At 54.8% G+C, this 15639-nt stretch overlaps 5 protein-coding genes across 5 annotated transcripts; 3 read left to right on the forward strand and 2 right to left on the reverse strand.

Annotated features, from left to right (window-relative positions):
- Positions 1 to 797: 797 nt before the first annotated feature.
- On the forward strand, positions 798 to 2227 carry VDAG_05461 (uncharacterized protein; the record flags this gene model as incomplete). Its single annotated transcript, XM_009652356.1, has 6 exons — positions 798 to 984; positions 1059 to 1078; positions 1131 to 1167; positions 1227 to 1294; positions 1360 to 1832; positions 1924 to 2227. 6 exons carry the CDS (start codon positions 798 to 800, stop codon positions 2225 to 2227), a joined length of 1089 nt encoding a protein of 362 aa, XP_009650651.1.
- A 224-nt stretch (positions 2228 to 2451) lies between these two features.
- On the reverse strand, positions 2452 to 3779 carry VDAG_05462 (uncharacterized protein; the record flags this gene model as incomplete). Its single annotated transcript, XM_009652357.1, has 2 exons — positions 2452 to 3199; positions 3253 to 3779. 2 exons carry the CDS (start codon positions 3777 to 3779, stop codon positions 2452 to 2454), a joined length of 1275 nt encoding a protein of 424 aa, XP_009650652.1.
- An 868-nt stretch (positions 3780 to 4647) lies between these two features.
- On the forward strand, positions 4648 to 5439 carry VDAG_05463 (uncharacterized protein; the record flags this gene model as incomplete). The annotated part of the gene is made up of 1 exon (XM_009652358.1): positions 4648 to 5439. One exon carries the CDS (start codon positions 4648 to 4650, stop codon positions 5437 to 5439), a length of 792 nt encoding a protein of 263 aa, XP_009650653.1.
- A 5263-nt stretch (positions 5440 to 10702) lies between these two features.
- VDAG_05464 (sulfatase domain-containing protein) lies at positions 10703 to 13493 on the forward strand (the record flags this gene model as incomplete). Its single annotated transcript, XM_009652359.1, has 3 exons — positions 10703 to 10737; positions 10790 to 13362; positions 13474 to 13493. 3 exons carry the CDS (start codon positions 10703 to 10705, stop codon positions 13491 to 13493), a joined length of 2628 nt encoding a protein of 875 aa, XP_009650654.1.
- A 1321-nt stretch (positions 13494 to 14814) lies between these two features.
- Positions 14815 to 15565, reverse strand: VDAG_05465 (uncharacterized protein; the record flags this gene model as incomplete). Its single annotated transcript, XM_009652360.1, has 3 exons — positions 14815 to 14930; positions 15011 to 15276; positions 15423 to 15565. The coding sequence occupies 3 exons, from the start codon at positions 15563 to 15565 to the stop codon at positions 14815 to 14817; spliced, it is 525 nt and encodes a 174-aa protein (XP_009650655.1).
- Between the last annotated feature and the right edge of the window lie 74 nt (positions 15566 to 15639).

Consider the following 15639-nt stretch of genomic DNA (forward strand, 5'->3'; position numbering starts at 1 on the left):
GCATTGGGAGGCTTCGATGTCGCATGCAGTTCCTATGCGGCGAAACACCAAGAGTACCTGGGATGAAGAGATGCTGGTTGGTCAAAAATCACTCAGATCAACATGTCGCCGGGTAATCCAAGTGCTCTGCAGCAGATACCCCTGATGGTGATATGCATCTCGTGATGATGAACCCATCAGGAAGCGAGGTTGGTCACTGCCGGACGGTGACCCTCCACCTCGGTCTCTTGGCAATGGGACAAGTCCCCTGTCTCTCCATCTGATTTTCAGGGGTCTTCGGCCGGATTCTCATGCCGGCTGCATGACCCCTGCCAACCTCTTCATCCAAGATCAAGAGGCGCTTTTCCCCGTCGCATCTCTTGCCCGCTTAGTCCCGTCTTCCGCCGTTTCTTCGACCAGCTTTGACGTACATTGCATGTAGCCGAACAGGACGAGACCTTGCTTCGTATGCTGGCCTCGATCTGGGCCAACGAAGAATACCTCCCATTCCTTTTTCACGACCCCTACTGCATCCTTGTACCAAGACCTGCAGCCTCTGCTGCTACGTTACTGCAGTAAGGATTAATAGGGTTCATTTAATCTTCAAGACCCGACATGGCCTTTTGTTCCGGATTTTCTTCAGCAGTGCCCGCTGATCTCGTGACCCTGGATCGATCTCAAGGGCCCGCCCCCCCCCCCTTACCTGCAGCAGACTCCCGCCTTTTACAAAGTAAGCTTGTAAGGCTGTCTGTCTTTCCGGTTTCCTTTTTTCCACCTTGCCGCTTTTCCATCTTACTAGAGATTGAATCATTGTCGCCATGAGTTATCCAGGTGCGGCACCGCCGCCGGCCGGCGTTGTGGCAGATGTCGACAACCCGCAGGATGTGTTGAGGACAGTCACCTACGTCACGCAGGGTCTGACCGTTTTCTTTTCAACCCTCTTCATTGCCGCACGTCTGTATTCCAAGACCAAGGTCATGGGCGGCATTGTGAGCTGGGACGACTGTGAGACTCCACGTTTTCTCCCCCCCCACCCCTCAAAGAAAAAAGCAATGTTGGAACTGACAAGACATGATCAGATGCGACGTACACTTCATGGGTAACACCCATTGACCCTATGGATCCGTGCAGACGAATACTGACATGAACAGGTCCTCATGATCGGTTATTGCATCACCGCATGTTTTAGTAAGTCGGTCCTTGCGCAGTGCTACAAAGAGATATACCTGGACTTACACGCGAGTCAGTGACATACCATGGTGCCGGCCTTAATCAATGGGACGTCCGAGTGGAAGACATTCAGTCATTCTTCAAGGTATGCTCCATGAATCCACTTGCTCTTGCGTTGCACAGCATTGTCTCTAACATGGTCGCCACCAGTCCAGCTACGCAGCAACGATCTTCTACGCCCCCATGGCCCTCACCGTCAAGCTCGCCCTGATGCTCATCATCCTCCGCGTCTTCGGCTCCGTACACAAAAAGGTCATGATTGGCATGTACGCCTTCATCGGCATGATTGTCATCTACTACGGCCTCGGCATTTTCATCAAGATATTCGTCTGCTGGCCCATCTCGGCCTACTGGCACGGCCACATGGAGAACTGCCTCGACCAGAGCGCCATCATCACGGCCGACGCCATCATCAGCGTCCTCAGCGACCTCGTCATCCTGCTGCTGCCTCTGCCGCTGACCTGGTCGCTGCAGTTGCCGCGGAAGAAGAGGCTCCGGGTGATCGGCATGCTGTGCGCCGGTGGCGTCGCCACGGGGTTTAGCGTCTACCGCCTCATCCTCATCCTCAAGGACGGCAAGTCTTCGAACCAGACCATCGTCTTTACGAAGGTCGTTTTGTCAGGGTGAGTAGTGCCATAGTCAGCCAAGCTACCGATCGAGAGCTCGAGTGACAAAACAACTTCCTCTTGGTGTTTTATGCTGACGAGTGACCAGCAACGCCGAGGCTGGCATCGGCCTTATCTGCGCCTGTCTGCCGGCGATCAACGCTCTGTGGACGCGTAAGATCAAGAGCTCCTCTGCCTACGCCGGGTACGCTGCCCACGACAGCCGCTCGGGCCTCGACGGATCGCAGCACGGCGGCATCATGCTGACGCGGTCGGTGCACATTCACTCGTCCAAGAGCGCGAAGGATACCACGGATTATGGGTTAGGCAACGACGAGGCGGGCTTGACGTCGGATATTCAGGCCAACCCCCACAGCAGCCGTGACAGCAACAGGTCAGATTCACTGAAATAACAAGCATATCGCGTTCAAGCATTTTCTCAAAAGTAGGTTCGTGTACTTTTCACGCATTCATTCCGGGTTGTACAGCGTTGCATGATAGGTAGAAAAAAGTCATAATGTAAGAAGAGTCCAGTTTACTTGACGGAGGCTGGCTGATCATGTCTGTTCCCAAGTACTCGGACGAGTGTCCGGATTATGCTTTTGACTTGCACCAGCCATGCTGAGCATGTCTAGCCCTAGAAACGTGGGTTCTCAGGGTCAAACTCAATCGTCCCTCGTTCAATCCATCGGATGCCTCCTGTCTGGGGATCCATGATGCAGGCATAATGCGTGCACTCATTGATGATGGGAAACTCCATCATCCAAGCCTGTAAGGCCTTTTCTCTCACGCCCTTTGTAGGTCGCACTTCTCGATGCTCAGTTCCCTCTCCGAGACACTGGCCGTTGGGCTCGTCCTTCTCTGTCTCGTGTTGACTGTCATTTCTACTACCGACCGTATGCAGCAGCCACTGCTGCTGCATCATGTCCATGCGCTCATTTGAGTCTTCCAGAAAGAGCTCGGCGCCGAGGAGAGTCGTTTGCGGCTCGCTCGGATCCGAGTCGGGATTCGGCTTTGGCCCGCAGCAGCGCGAGCCGTGGGTATCGTGGTTGGCTTGTACGATGAACTGGTTGGAGGTCTTGATCTTGCCAGTGTGGACGTCTTTCTCGATGACGGCCGACTCTTTGCCGTCGCAGAGCGTCAGATAGCATGGAGACGTTGCTTCCTTGGCCAATTGGTTTACCAACGAGACGAGTGGAGTTGGTGCGTTATCGCGCAATGATGTCTCAGAGAGTGGCCAGCGGCGTGGATTGAGAATGACCGATCGTAAGATGGACGAGATGGACGGCCGTAGCCCAAAGAGTACAAGGATTTGGTGCTTGCGCAGTGCAAGCTTTGAGCCTTCGTGTGTTGGCCGATAATTCAATGAGAGAGACAGGCCAGGTCTGTGGAAAGACGTCAGCAATTGAGCATGGAAACATCATGTCTCCTCTCTTACCTGACAGCCGTCAAAGTTCCAACAAAGCCGGCGTACGTAACGGACCGCGCGATGACTTGGTTGGGGTCCTCACGTGAGTCGACAAACTCGGCAATGATAAGCAGCTCCCTCAAGGGATCCATGGCCCAGTCGAGTGTTCGAAAGTGCATCAGGCGTCCGTTCCTTTCAGAAGCCTTGGGACGATGAGGCTCAGTCAAGATGCATCCCGCTGTGCAGCCCATCAGTGAGTCGAGCAGGACGTTGAGAGCGATGATGAGGTAGAGGTCTACACCTGCCACCTTGGCGATGCTCCGCGCTTCTCGATCCTGTTCGTCATCGTGCAACCGGCGCAATAGCGACCTGGCGAGAAATTTCACGCCGCGGCACAAGAGAGGGTACTTGAATATGGAGGCGAGCAGATCGTCGAAGATCTTGGTGACATCGCGCATCTGCGGCGCGAAATCGCGCGCTACCTCGTCGTATCGATGCTCGGGCGACAAAGCGACATCGATGCGGTAGATTGGTACGGGACCTTCTGGGAGAGGCATCTGAAATGTGAACCAGACGCAGATCCGAAGCAGTCCGAGGCGGTATGGAAAAGAGCAATATTCGTGGTGGCAGCGGGAGAGTGCGAGATTTCAGACGAGGCTGAGGTTGAGTCGGAGCTTCGGAAGGCGAGACCAACACAGCAGTGCCTGCCCTGCATCCTGCCATGCGCCCCAGTCTTAGCGTGCGTCTGCCCAGAACTCCGCCACGTAAGCCTCAACTGGACCTGGAGCTGTGGTCATGATAGCTGCTGCTGGCCTACTGTTGTGTCTTGGGTGGTTGGAGCCCCCCCCCCTCTCCCTAGGAATGTCACTCAAACCTCAATTCTGTACCCAGCCAGAGCCCATCAAAGGATCAGAGAACACCGGCCTGCAAGAGACAGGGTCCCCCGGTGCTGGCCCCGGATCGGGCCGCCATCGTTGGATCCACTTTACCCGGTCTCTGGCGACCCCATAGCGCACTTTATTGGGGTTCAGCGATGATCTAAAGGAACTTTGTTCACTTGTTAATGCTCAGTTAGCTTTCAATTGTGACGGGTTTTCTCGAAACTCCTCTGTGTAAGTTGTGAAATAAGTGGAACCTGTTCCCCCAGAACATCTCGACGCAAACAACGCGGTTGCATCAAGCGTAGTCAGTTATATAGTTTTGGCAAGTCCTGCTTCAAGAGAGAAAGAAGCGCTGGCTTTCGAACAAGAGAAAGAACCTGAGCTATTCAATATCCTATTCGAAGCTCTCCCTCCTTCAATCCGTGACAAACTACCACATTCTCGTCGTTCTCTTACCAACTTCAACACCTCGTCTGAATCTGAGATCAGAAACTCCAAGCTGCCAACTGTATAAAGACGAATACCGCATTCAGCCAAAGATCTGATGGCTCTCAACAAGACTGAACAATCATCTCTATGGGATCAAGATCAAGAAAGTTCGGACGGACAATGTGCTTGCTTCGTCCCAACAGCCAACCCATTGCCCAACATCATACCAAGCGCCAACTCCATCCGGGACTTGGTTTCCTTCACCATCAACACTGCTCCTCCGGATCCGATGAATATGGCACTTGGTCAGATCCAGCAAACTCTTCAGTCTCTACTCATCTCAGGCTTTGAAAAGCCATTCGATCACACCACCGACAATACCAGGCTTTTGGACTGTGTCGAGCTTCTTGACCAATATTTCTTCCATCACACGTTGACTCATCCGAGCTCTGGCGTCGTCTCATCGGGTTCTTTCCATCATCTCGAAGATGGGGTCTTTCCCGCCGGTGCCGTCCTTCCATCAAAGCGCAATTGGGTTCATCTGACCGTCAACATCCCGGACATGTCCGCTGTCAGCCGCTGTCTCCTCTCGTCGTCCCGCGTCCGCGCTCTCGTCACTGTCCGTTCTGCCTACCCGCTGTCGTCCGGCGGCGTCCGTCCGGTGGCCTTTTCCACTGCCATCGAGGGCCTGATCCATGAGATGGTACATGCCTATCTGCTCGTCTTTGGCTGCGATCACCGTGAGGACTGCCTCAACCGAAAGTTCAAGAACGGGGACCGCCGAGACTGGCACGGTCGGCACTTACACAAGTTACTTACACATGTGTATGAGACCATCCAGGAGTGGCACGTTTCCCTGTCAGACTTTGGGTTGATGTATGTGGAGGATCGAGAGTATTGTTGCTAAGGGTTTCGATTTGATGGAGGGATGAATTCGTCTCCTCTCCTGGCTTGCTGGAGAGGCTGAACAGATGGTCTATCGATGGAAGAATCAAGTGTTGACCGGAGAAGAATTGTTTCTTTGTTCGTGCCTGCAGTAGTAGCCGTTACCGAGCTGCTTTCTTGATAGTGTGGACTGGTGAGACGAATGGAAGGATATTATCGATTCCTCAACCTGGCCAATGGAGTGTTACCAAGTCAAATGGCATCCATGTCATGCCGTTCCTCTCTGTCGCAACAAGGCCTGCGTGCCAGAACACTCAGCAAGGCGTGCTGTCGAGGGATAAAGGACACAGCTCGCAATCATGCCGAGGATGCCATCTGTCCAGCTGACATGCACGTTCGACTTGTGTTCTTGACCCAGACGCTTGACTTCTGATTGCTCTTTGTTTAATCGAAAACAAAGTTTTGGATATCGTCTCAAGTCGGGAGGTTATTGTCGGTCTCGAAGATGATTCCTCTAGAGCTGCAAAACACCCTGCTGAGCATCAAAGGCATAGTCACGACGCGAACTACTTCTTCTTGCATTCCTCAGTGTCCCAGTGTTCTCATTCTCCGCTAAGTCGTGTAAATTGGCAAGTGCCAAGATGGTCGAGTCAAAATGGTGTTGCTGGAAATATTCCTGAAAGCAGCATACCAGTCAGATACCTTACTCTAGAGCAGAGAAGATGTTCGAATCCAGACTGAACTTACAAGATCAAAACGTTCAAATCACCCCTCAACACCGTGCAATACATCGTCCCAAAGCCAAAAGCGAGCATAAGATACGCCAAGATGACCAGGCATCTCGGCAGCTCCTGTGCATGGGATCGCAAACAGTGGGCAGAGCAGCTGGACAAACTGCCCAGTTGAGGCCCCGGAAGGACCTCAAGACATGTCAGCTTGTCAATCAGCATTCTGTCTCGCACAATACTAGACCGGGCGAGCTTTGAGCTGCAGGAACGAGAATTCACTCAGGATACAGTCACCCTGGACAACAGAGGAACAGCGAAGACCGGGCGATGGTCTAGGCTGCCGCCAAGAATCTTTAACTGCGCAGACCAGCAGCAGCGCCCAGTGTCAGAAGCGTCTGGAGCCATGTTCATCCAGTCTGCTCCCTAAGACTTGCGTATCACTGCTACTGGTCATCAAAGCTGCCGTTTGCAGGAGAAATTGGCCAAGGGTATCTCCTCTTCGTATCAGTATGCGGGCGGTGGACAAGATTTCAGGGCCTCGACCAAAGGGCTCAGGATCGTCATCTTGCTAAGGGGCTTGGCAATGAACTGCCTCGGGGAACAACAAGGAGACGTGCCACAGCGTTGCAGATCGTGGTAAGAGCCAATCAGGCGATGCACAGCCGGGCCAGCACATACAACGGTCGTAAAGTGACCAAGTCTTTCTTCGTGGATTGGGAATCACAGGGGAAGCGCCTCAAAGTTTCAGATGCTTCCTCCCTCCTTTTCAGACGCAATCTGACTGACCACTATCGGCAAAAAAAGGAGGGCATCGTGAGAAGAGCACTAATTTACATGACTAGCTGAATAGTGCTGGCTGGACCAATTTTTCTCGTATCCGACGGGAAAGTGGCACGTGCTCCGCTCGCCACGGAGACTCGATCCCCCATGCCTGCCCCATTTCGGATGCAAAGAAACCTGGGACCGCGTCGACCCCCGTCAAACCTTGGTTGTGGGAGAGGTCTCAGAGCATGGACATTGGTGGCAAGGGGTCGTACTCATTCTACGCGTCGACCTGTCAAAATGCAGAAGCGCGTCTTGATTAAACCTCAGGGATGGACACGACAAGTCGTGAAGGTTGAGTGAGTCTGAACACGACAGCATCATGCAGTGCACATGATGGTATGGACCCTTTGGTAGGACTTGGAAGCGCCTTGTTGCTTGGGGGTGGCTTTGAAAAGCCAAGATATGTGACCTAGGTAGGCTTGGTAAGGTAGGCACAGATCACCTCATCGCTCAGCTGAGTGGCTGTGGGCCGCGCCCTAGCCAGTTGCAGCAGCTTTGGTGCGTAGCCAAGAGATCAGATCATCAGCGCCGCGGCGCGTCAGTGGCAAGCGATTCTTTGACAGCAGTGTCAAGAGGGGAAACAGAGGGATCGTTTGGTGGCTGCAATGTTGCATGCCATCATGACGCGTTTCGAGTTGCCCCAAAGCCTGCTTCCGATGGACGAAGGAGTGCAATGCTGGGCCGAGCAGGTGTTGCCCCCATTGGCCATTGGGGGCCTCGAGAGTGCAGCAACTCCCAAAGCAAGACATTCATGTGCAAGCCGTTGGAGCCGAGCGCATTCCGTCCAACCTATTTTTTGAGTTGACTGACGGATTGATGGGCATGACTGATTGAGCTAGCGCTCCCCCCTTTGACGTAAACAAGGCCGATCCTTTTGTCGTTCCCGTCAACATGGCGGCCCTCAGAGAAGAAAATTTCCCCAGCAGACAGGTCAGTATCGGACCAAACGTAGCATTGATTCACTGTTGTCGTGCACGGCGTCGAAAGTGTGGTTGGAGACGAAAACAAGCAAATATATGGGGGCGCGATGAGTTGGAAGACCAGGACAGCAGCGGTCTGGATGCATCTTCAGTCCCCCCCCGTCCCCTCCTCAGGCTGTACCCGAACATGGGTCCGTGTATGCATCCTTCCCGACAATGACCCAAGATTTGCATCCATCCATCCGCGTGCAGGAAGATGCAACTCTGCTGGGGCTGATTGGCAGGCTTGTGCGATTCTTGTGTGTGGTTGGTAGGAAAAAGGGCTCTCGATGCAACCCCACTGAACGTTCGATCGAGATGGTAAGACCAGTTGCCCTATTGAGCGGCGAAGGAAGCATCGCATGTATGTGTGTCTTTGACGTCAAGTGCTGAAGAAAAAGGACCTTCTTCGCAAGTATTGGTTGGGATTCACAGCCCGAAACTCCACGAGAGTCAATACCCTAGGAGTCAAGGCACCCGCGAGCTTGCGAGAGATGGCCACTCCGCCGAATGGCCCCTCCGCCCAATTGTCGTCGGTACCCGCCGGTCTGAGGAGCCCTTTAGTAATTTCGATGGAGTCCCAGCCAGCCACAGACAGGTCCCCGTCGAGAGAAAGACAGAGAGAAAGATGTCTGCATCGGAGACCCAATTATCCGTAGGCTTCTATTGTGGTCCCAAGCCGATCCAGAGATGCAATTGTTTCGGTTGCCGGCGTCGCTCACTGTTACCGAAGGAATATCGAATACCTCAGCAGCGGCCGGCAACTCCCTTGCCCTCTCCAGGAAGGCGAAGTAAGTCAACATTGGGTATGCCGGGGATTTTTGATTGCCTCCAGGACCCACCAATGAATGTAACACCCCTGCCAGATGCCAGACGTCCAGGGACAAGAGGACTTTATTGAGACGATCTCCGAGAGACAGGCGAGGATAGGAAACGAGAAAAGGGTTTTTGCCTCCTTTAGGAGAGGGTTTCTCCTTTGGCGCCGTCCACTCCACTGACACACGACGCTGGGCACACGACACACGACACACCCCTGGGCCTAGGAGGCAATGGATGGGTTCCCAAGGAGTCGAGCCTCGGTCGGCGGCGCCAAGGCGGGGTAGCGCCACGGCAGTCTTGACTCGCACGCCATACCACCAAGGGCATTTGGTCGTGTGATCGTGGAGGAACGACCCTGGTTCATTTCGCCCCAAGAGTCAATCGGAGACGCACCCGACTGTCTCGCCTGCATCTCGCTGTCTTTCGTCAAGTGCCTTACCGCCTGGCTCTCCCGCTGCCACTGGAATGGCGTGGCAGCCCTTTGGGCGCGATGAGCAGCTGCAGCGGAACCCAGGGCGTGTTTCTCCCATATTCGTCGCGGTTGAGGGCGGGTGCTGTGCCACCAGAGGAGATGCTCGGGAGATGGTGGGAGGAAACAGTATTCATATCGGCACAAGCTTTCCAGGGGTATCAATGCCATTCTTGGCAATTTTTTAGGTTATGCTGGGACGTTCTTTGCTCGGGGATCTTCGTCAGCTCGCGTGCCTTGTCTTTTCCCGCGCGGGTGGTCAATCCGTCTGCTACGCAGGGAGTCAGTAAGTAGGTAGCTGATCAAGATGGGGCTGCCAAAGGATGGGGATGTGACACTCAAAGTGACGGCGGAGATTCGATGCAAGCAGAACCTCCCATGTACGCTGTCGGGAGAGCCGACACGCGGCCAGGAGGAGCCAACGACGATACGAGGCCCACGAGTAATTTGGCCTGCGTTTGTTAGTCCCACCCCAGACCACCTGCTCTGCCAACCTAAGGTACTTGCCTGCCCCCCGAAAAGGGCCCCTTGAGCCCCAAAACCAAGGAGCCAGCCCCCAAGAGACACCCCCAAAAGGCCCAGCCAAAGCCCCCCCCCCAAAGCAAGTAAAATATTGGGATAGCGCCATCGCTCAGCGCCACTCAGCTAGCATGGAAAAGGGTACAGCACCGGGAAGATGTGTTCGAAGCGGATCCTGCGATCTACGAATAGACTGGGGCGCACGCGACACTGCACTCCCTTTCATTCCGTCTTCGCCCTGGATCTTGCGGCCCCCTCCACCCTCGCCCCTCTCCCCGGCCGGGTTGGCCCCCCTCGTTGACAGCACAGCTTGTAACTGCATTTCCTTGTTGGGCCCCTTCCTTCCTTCCATGATCCAGGGTCAGGCATCCCGGGCGTGGCCCGTGAGTGACGGATGGGGGGGCGTGTTACCAACTAAGGCAAGGCCAGGTACCTGCTTAGGTTCCTTGCCGTACCTGACTTCTAAAGTAGGCCCCTCCCCCTAACGGCAACCACGATCCCGTCGATTCCGTAATATCTTGCTCCTGCCCACTTTCTCCTCCTTTCACCACCTTCAACTCTCCTTCGGGACCCCTTCACTCTCTCGGATGGCCTGGTGACGGACGCTTCAACACGTTCCGCACCACTCGCTCCACGCCCACCCAAAGCCAACGCGGCCATGGCTTTCCTCGGTTCTCCAGCGCCTTTCTTCTTCTCCTCCTTCACCGTCGCCATCCTCGCCAGCAAGGCTGTCCACCTCATCGCTCACTTCTCCACTGTTCCTTTCAGTGCCTTCATCATCTACCTGCCGACCTTCTTGATCTACGACCTGCTCGCCGTCTTTGTACTTCGCCTATTGTTACAGAATTCTCGGGGCGGTTTCTGGCTCATCCCCGTCTCCATCGGCTCCCTCATCTCGTAAGTTTTTTATATCCGTGCTCACCTGCCTCTTCTTGGCACACGACCTGCGCACAACTTGTGCAGAACATGATTTGCACTCGAGCCATCCCCCTTCTTGTCATGTCTGGGGGAAAGAGGAGCCGATTATAACTAACATGACATCCCTCTCCTCAGCTTCATCGCCGTCGGTGGAGCCGCTTCTCAGCTCGGTTTCTTCGCCCAAACCAGCGGCGAACTGCAATGGCGCGATGCCCAGGCCTACGCCAACAAGGAGGGTCTCGAAGTCCTCCTCTCCGGTAGTGCTGCCCTGCTAGCCTTTACCGGTGCCATCTACGCCGTTGGCTTCGTTCTCCGCAACATCCTGCACAACGCTGTCGGCAATGTTCTGCAGGCCTTTGGCGAAGATGTTCTGTCGGCCCTCCGCTGGCTGTCCAAGTTCCGTTCTGCTCAACTTCGCAGATCGCACGCCGAGAAACGCGATGCCCATCCCCTGAATAAGGATCGGGACGAAGAAGGTGCCGCCTCGGCCGAGATGCTCCTGCATAACGGCACACCGCGATTCAGCGAGGACCACTCCGACATTTCGACGCTCCTAGACGAGCCGTTCCATGAGAAGGGTTACGAGTACGACCAACCTGAACCGAGCCGCCGACGCCGACGCCTCCCAGCTTGGATCGGCTTGTTCTTCTTTGCGGTCTACCTGACCATTGCTCACATCACACGGCCCGCACGGCCTTACGACTACATGTCCATCACCCTGCCCATCTCCATGCTGGACGTCTTCCAGAACCATGCCGACTACTGCACCCTGCAGAACAGCATCTACGACAACCCCTGGCCATTTCCCGACCTGCTCGCAGAGGATCACTGGGAGAAGCCCGGTGCCAACTCGAAGGGCTGGGCGCCAGGCTCCGATAGCAAGCTGGCGCAGGAGTACCGTGAGAGGACGCCGCAGTGGCTCCCTGAGGAGCTGCCGCGCGGCTTCTTTCGGTGGGACCCCCTTCGCTTCAAGAATGGCTTCCTCGGATCGCATAAGCCTAAGGGGCCTGGCCAGACGCCATTCTGCCCAAGCGTCCCCCTGGAGCCACCCTTCTACAATCCGGTAAACGACCCTCTCAAGATCACCAACCTCGACAATGATATCTTGGAGCCCCTGCGAAAGCCACTCGAAGACGGCTCTATCAAGATCAAGAACGTTGTGCTCGTTCTCATGGAGAGCTTGCGTCAGGAATTTTGGCCGATGAAGCAAGGTTCAGAGCCGTGGAAGAATATTATGAAGGCGCACGAAGGCGAGTCGAAGGCAGCGAAGGATAAGATTAACCAATTATTGTCCCAGATGGCTCCGCATATCGAACAGATCTCTGGAGTTTCGGGTGGCTTCAAGGACTTCGCCGGCAAGGAGTACCCGAAGGCAAAGAAGCACTGGACTGATTCCAGTGCAGAAGGATTTGGCGGCGTCAACGTCGTCGGCTCCTACACTGCTGCTTCCATGTCGACGAAGAGCTTTGGTTCGGTGCACTGCGGCGCCTGGCCGATGCCCGTGGACAAGTTCGATGAGGCTGACACCGACAGCTACCAGCCATGCATCCCGCAGGTTCTCGACCTTTTCAACAAAGCCAAGGTCGATGACGAGACGCCGAGCGATGACTTCCGCGACCAGGAATGGATGCCGGCTCTTTTCGAAGCTGAGGTGGAGGAGTACGACAGGCAGGAGATTTTCGACCAAAAGATTGGATTCAAGCATATTGTCACTCGAAAGCAGATCGAGGAGAGCCCCAGGTTCAACTCGTCCAACATCTTGAACCAGAAGGTCAACTACTTCGCATATCCCGAACCCGTCCTCAAGCCGCACATTTCGGAGTTCGTGCGCAGCGCCCGCGCCAAGGACAAGCGCATTTGGATGTCGCATTTCACCAGCACAACCCACCACGCGTGGGATACTCCCAGCGATTTCAGCACACTCGATTACCTGCCCAGCCAGGGCAGCAACGCGTGGCACACAGATTTTAACAAATACCTCAACACTCTCCGCTATCACGACAAGTGGATGGGCGAGCTCATGCAGCTCTTCGACGACCTCGACATGACCAACGAGACGTTGATTGTCTTCATCGGTGACCACGGTCAAACATTTAAGGAGGACTACCGCAAGACGGGAACATACGAAGTGCCCCACGTTTCCGATTTCCGCGTACCCATTACGTTCCGCCATCCGCACCTGCCGCGCGTACAGTCCGCCGTCAATGCGACATCCATCTCTGTCCTGCCAACGATTCTTGATCTGCTTGTCAGCAGCGGCTCTCTCAACAAGCGCGATACCGAGATGGCAACGGATCTCGCGCAGGACTACGAAGGGCAGTCTCTTGTGCGGGAGTACAAGAAGAAAGACGGCAAGCGGCGGGCGTGGAACTTTTCAGTCATCAACTCGGGTGCCGGCATGTTGACTGTAACGTCAGCTGATGTGCCGTACAAGCTCAACATGCCGCTCGAAAAAGTGTTTGAGTACATGGTCTCGAACCTCGCGGAGGATCCGACAGAGCGAAACGCCGTGACGGCGTGGACGTACGACGAAATGGTCGCCAGCGTCGAGAAGAAGATGGGCAAGGACGCCAAGGTCTGGGCCGAGGAGGCTGTTGCGGTGGGCAAGTGGTGGGCCAAGGAGCGGAAGCGATTATGGAGGTATCGCACGCTGCCCTTCTACCCGGGCACGTCGGGCCTCAAGGGCCATGGCCCGCCACATGGCCATGGTCCGCCGGGGCATGGCCCCCCTGGGTTTGGCCCTCCGGGGTTCGGTCCCCCAGGGCATCGGCCTCCAGGACGAGGCCCACCGCCACCTCGTCCTTACTGATACCATCAAGGGGCCGGCGAGCCCTTGTAAGATTACAAAGCACCAGCATCAACGATACATGTCTAATTCATTTTTTCTGTTCTCTGAAATTCCTGTTGCAACACCATGCTTGAGTGACGGTGAAGACGTTACCATCTGCCTGGTGCACGTTCTGTTTTTTTGACGACCACAAGTATGTAATACCAGCTAACCGAGGACGCTGATACTCATGAGGATCCTAACGAGGGAGGAATTCCTCAGCTACGCCACTCCATCGAGCCTCGAAGAGTCTCGTGTAACGCACGCTTCTTAGCATAATACGCCCTACGCAGGGAGGCATCGTAGCGCTCGCGAAGGACCACAAAAATGAATGGGACCCAAGCATTCGAATGCTACCAGACCCCAAGATCGCAGAAACCTTATCCCGACATCACGGGCGGAGGCGCCAGGGTCCGGGAAGACGCAGAAGCCGCAGTCCGCATCTCACCGCCGCCCTCGGAATTTCAGGACCTCGATCTCGAACTTCGACCAGTCACGACATGCTAGATCAGGGGGGCAAAAAACAAAAAGGGGGGAGAACCTCCAGTGCGGGAAGAAGAGGTCATGGCACAGGCTACGCAGGCGCGTGCTGTGGAATTTCCCCTGTTCGTATTCGTGCGGAGTAGATACAGGGGGGGGGCGGTTGGATGTCGTCAGCCCAGCCCCCCAACCAAGAGCTGTGGCGTAGACTATAATTACACTGCAATCGGGCAGCTGAAGAAAAAAGAACAATGCTCCGCGATGACAATAGGAAAAAAAAAAAAAAAAAAAAAAAAAAAAAAAAAAAAAAAAGGGCACGAAGCGGGCTGGAACGTTTCGGCAGGCGAGCAACTTTGCTGTTTCTAGCCGGCGTTCCGCCCTGTATTGCGCCATCGAGGGAGGCACGCTGCTTCGGTTCCGTGACGCGAGGGAGAGAGGGGGCGTACAGGTGCGTGTGATGGAACGTTCGGCTGCTTGTGCGCCTGTGCCTTGGGGACTGTGTAGCGGAGTTGGGCTGGGGCTGCTTCTTCTCTGTCATGGTCATTTGCAGATGGGATGGATGCGTGTGTGTTGCTTTGGCTGGGTGGCCGGTGATGACGATGCGATTTCCGGGGGATGGTTCCATCTGCATGGTGGCTGTGCGTGGTACGAAATGTTGGTAGGTAGGTCCCTTCCCCAAGCACATCTCGGACAAATGCAGTGGGCAGCTGTTCCTTCGGTCAAGCAACCCAAGGTCTGTCTGCCTTTACCTTTTGAGTGAAGGTTTAATGAGTGCTGTTGGGGAAGGTGGTCACCAAGCCGACACAGTGTTGGTTAGACCACGAAGAAGAGCTGATATGGGTTTTATCGATCCTCATCTAAACAGAGCCTCCAACGAGCTACCTAACGGCGTTAACGGCGGAGGAAACAAAGATGATCTTGCTAGACTTAGGCTTGCCGACCTCGTAGAGGCCCTCGTAGGCGTTTTAGCTATAGAAGGAGACGAGCACGTTATTAATCGTAAACTTGGGCGAGTTAGAGCGGAGAACCTTTCCGACGAAGGCGCTCACGATAAGCTAGTCGAGGTCGAAGGGAGGCGTCCAGCTCGAAGGGAGGCGAGTACGACTTAACCTTAGGGTCGCGTATACGGCCGTATATATAGGGGTCGAATGAGGAGTAAAGGACCTCGACGAGGATACTGCTATAGAGGGGGGCGTTTTCGAGGTTAATGGGCCTGTCCTCGACGACGAGGTCCTGGCCGGCGATGGGTAAGCCCTCGGGGACCTTCTTGTAGATGAAGAACTTGTTGAAGGTAGGCGCTATTATGGGTGGTGGCCTGTGGTGTTGAAGGGTTATGTGCTGGGAATTGCAGGGTATCACGAAAAGATCAACTGAGTGCTAATGAAGGTATAAGGGTGTGATGATGATGTTGTTGATCGATAATGCTCAAGCCTTGATATCGAAGATTACCAGCACTCTTACCAGTGAAGGATCCAGCACCAGGGCATAATGAGAGACCCGGTTTCACGTTCTTGACGCGAAAGTCTGAGTGATCGGTAATTCGTGGCGCTTCTAGGCGATGAGCGAGTAATCGGAGGACGGTTCGCCTGGTTTCGGCTCGGCATTTGGTGGGTTTGGGGGCGAGACGAGAAGAGACATGACACCATACATAACAGTGGCACTAGGTAAAATCGGCTTG

This window comes from Verticillium dahliae, genomic scaffold (assembly GCF_000150675.1).
Source record: "Verticillium dahliae VdLs.17 supercont1.10 genomic scaffold, whole genome shotgun sequence".
Classification (NCBI taxonomy): Eukaryota; Fungi; Ascomycota; class Sordariomycetes; order Glomerellales; family Plectosphaerellaceae; genus Verticillium; species Verticillium dahliae.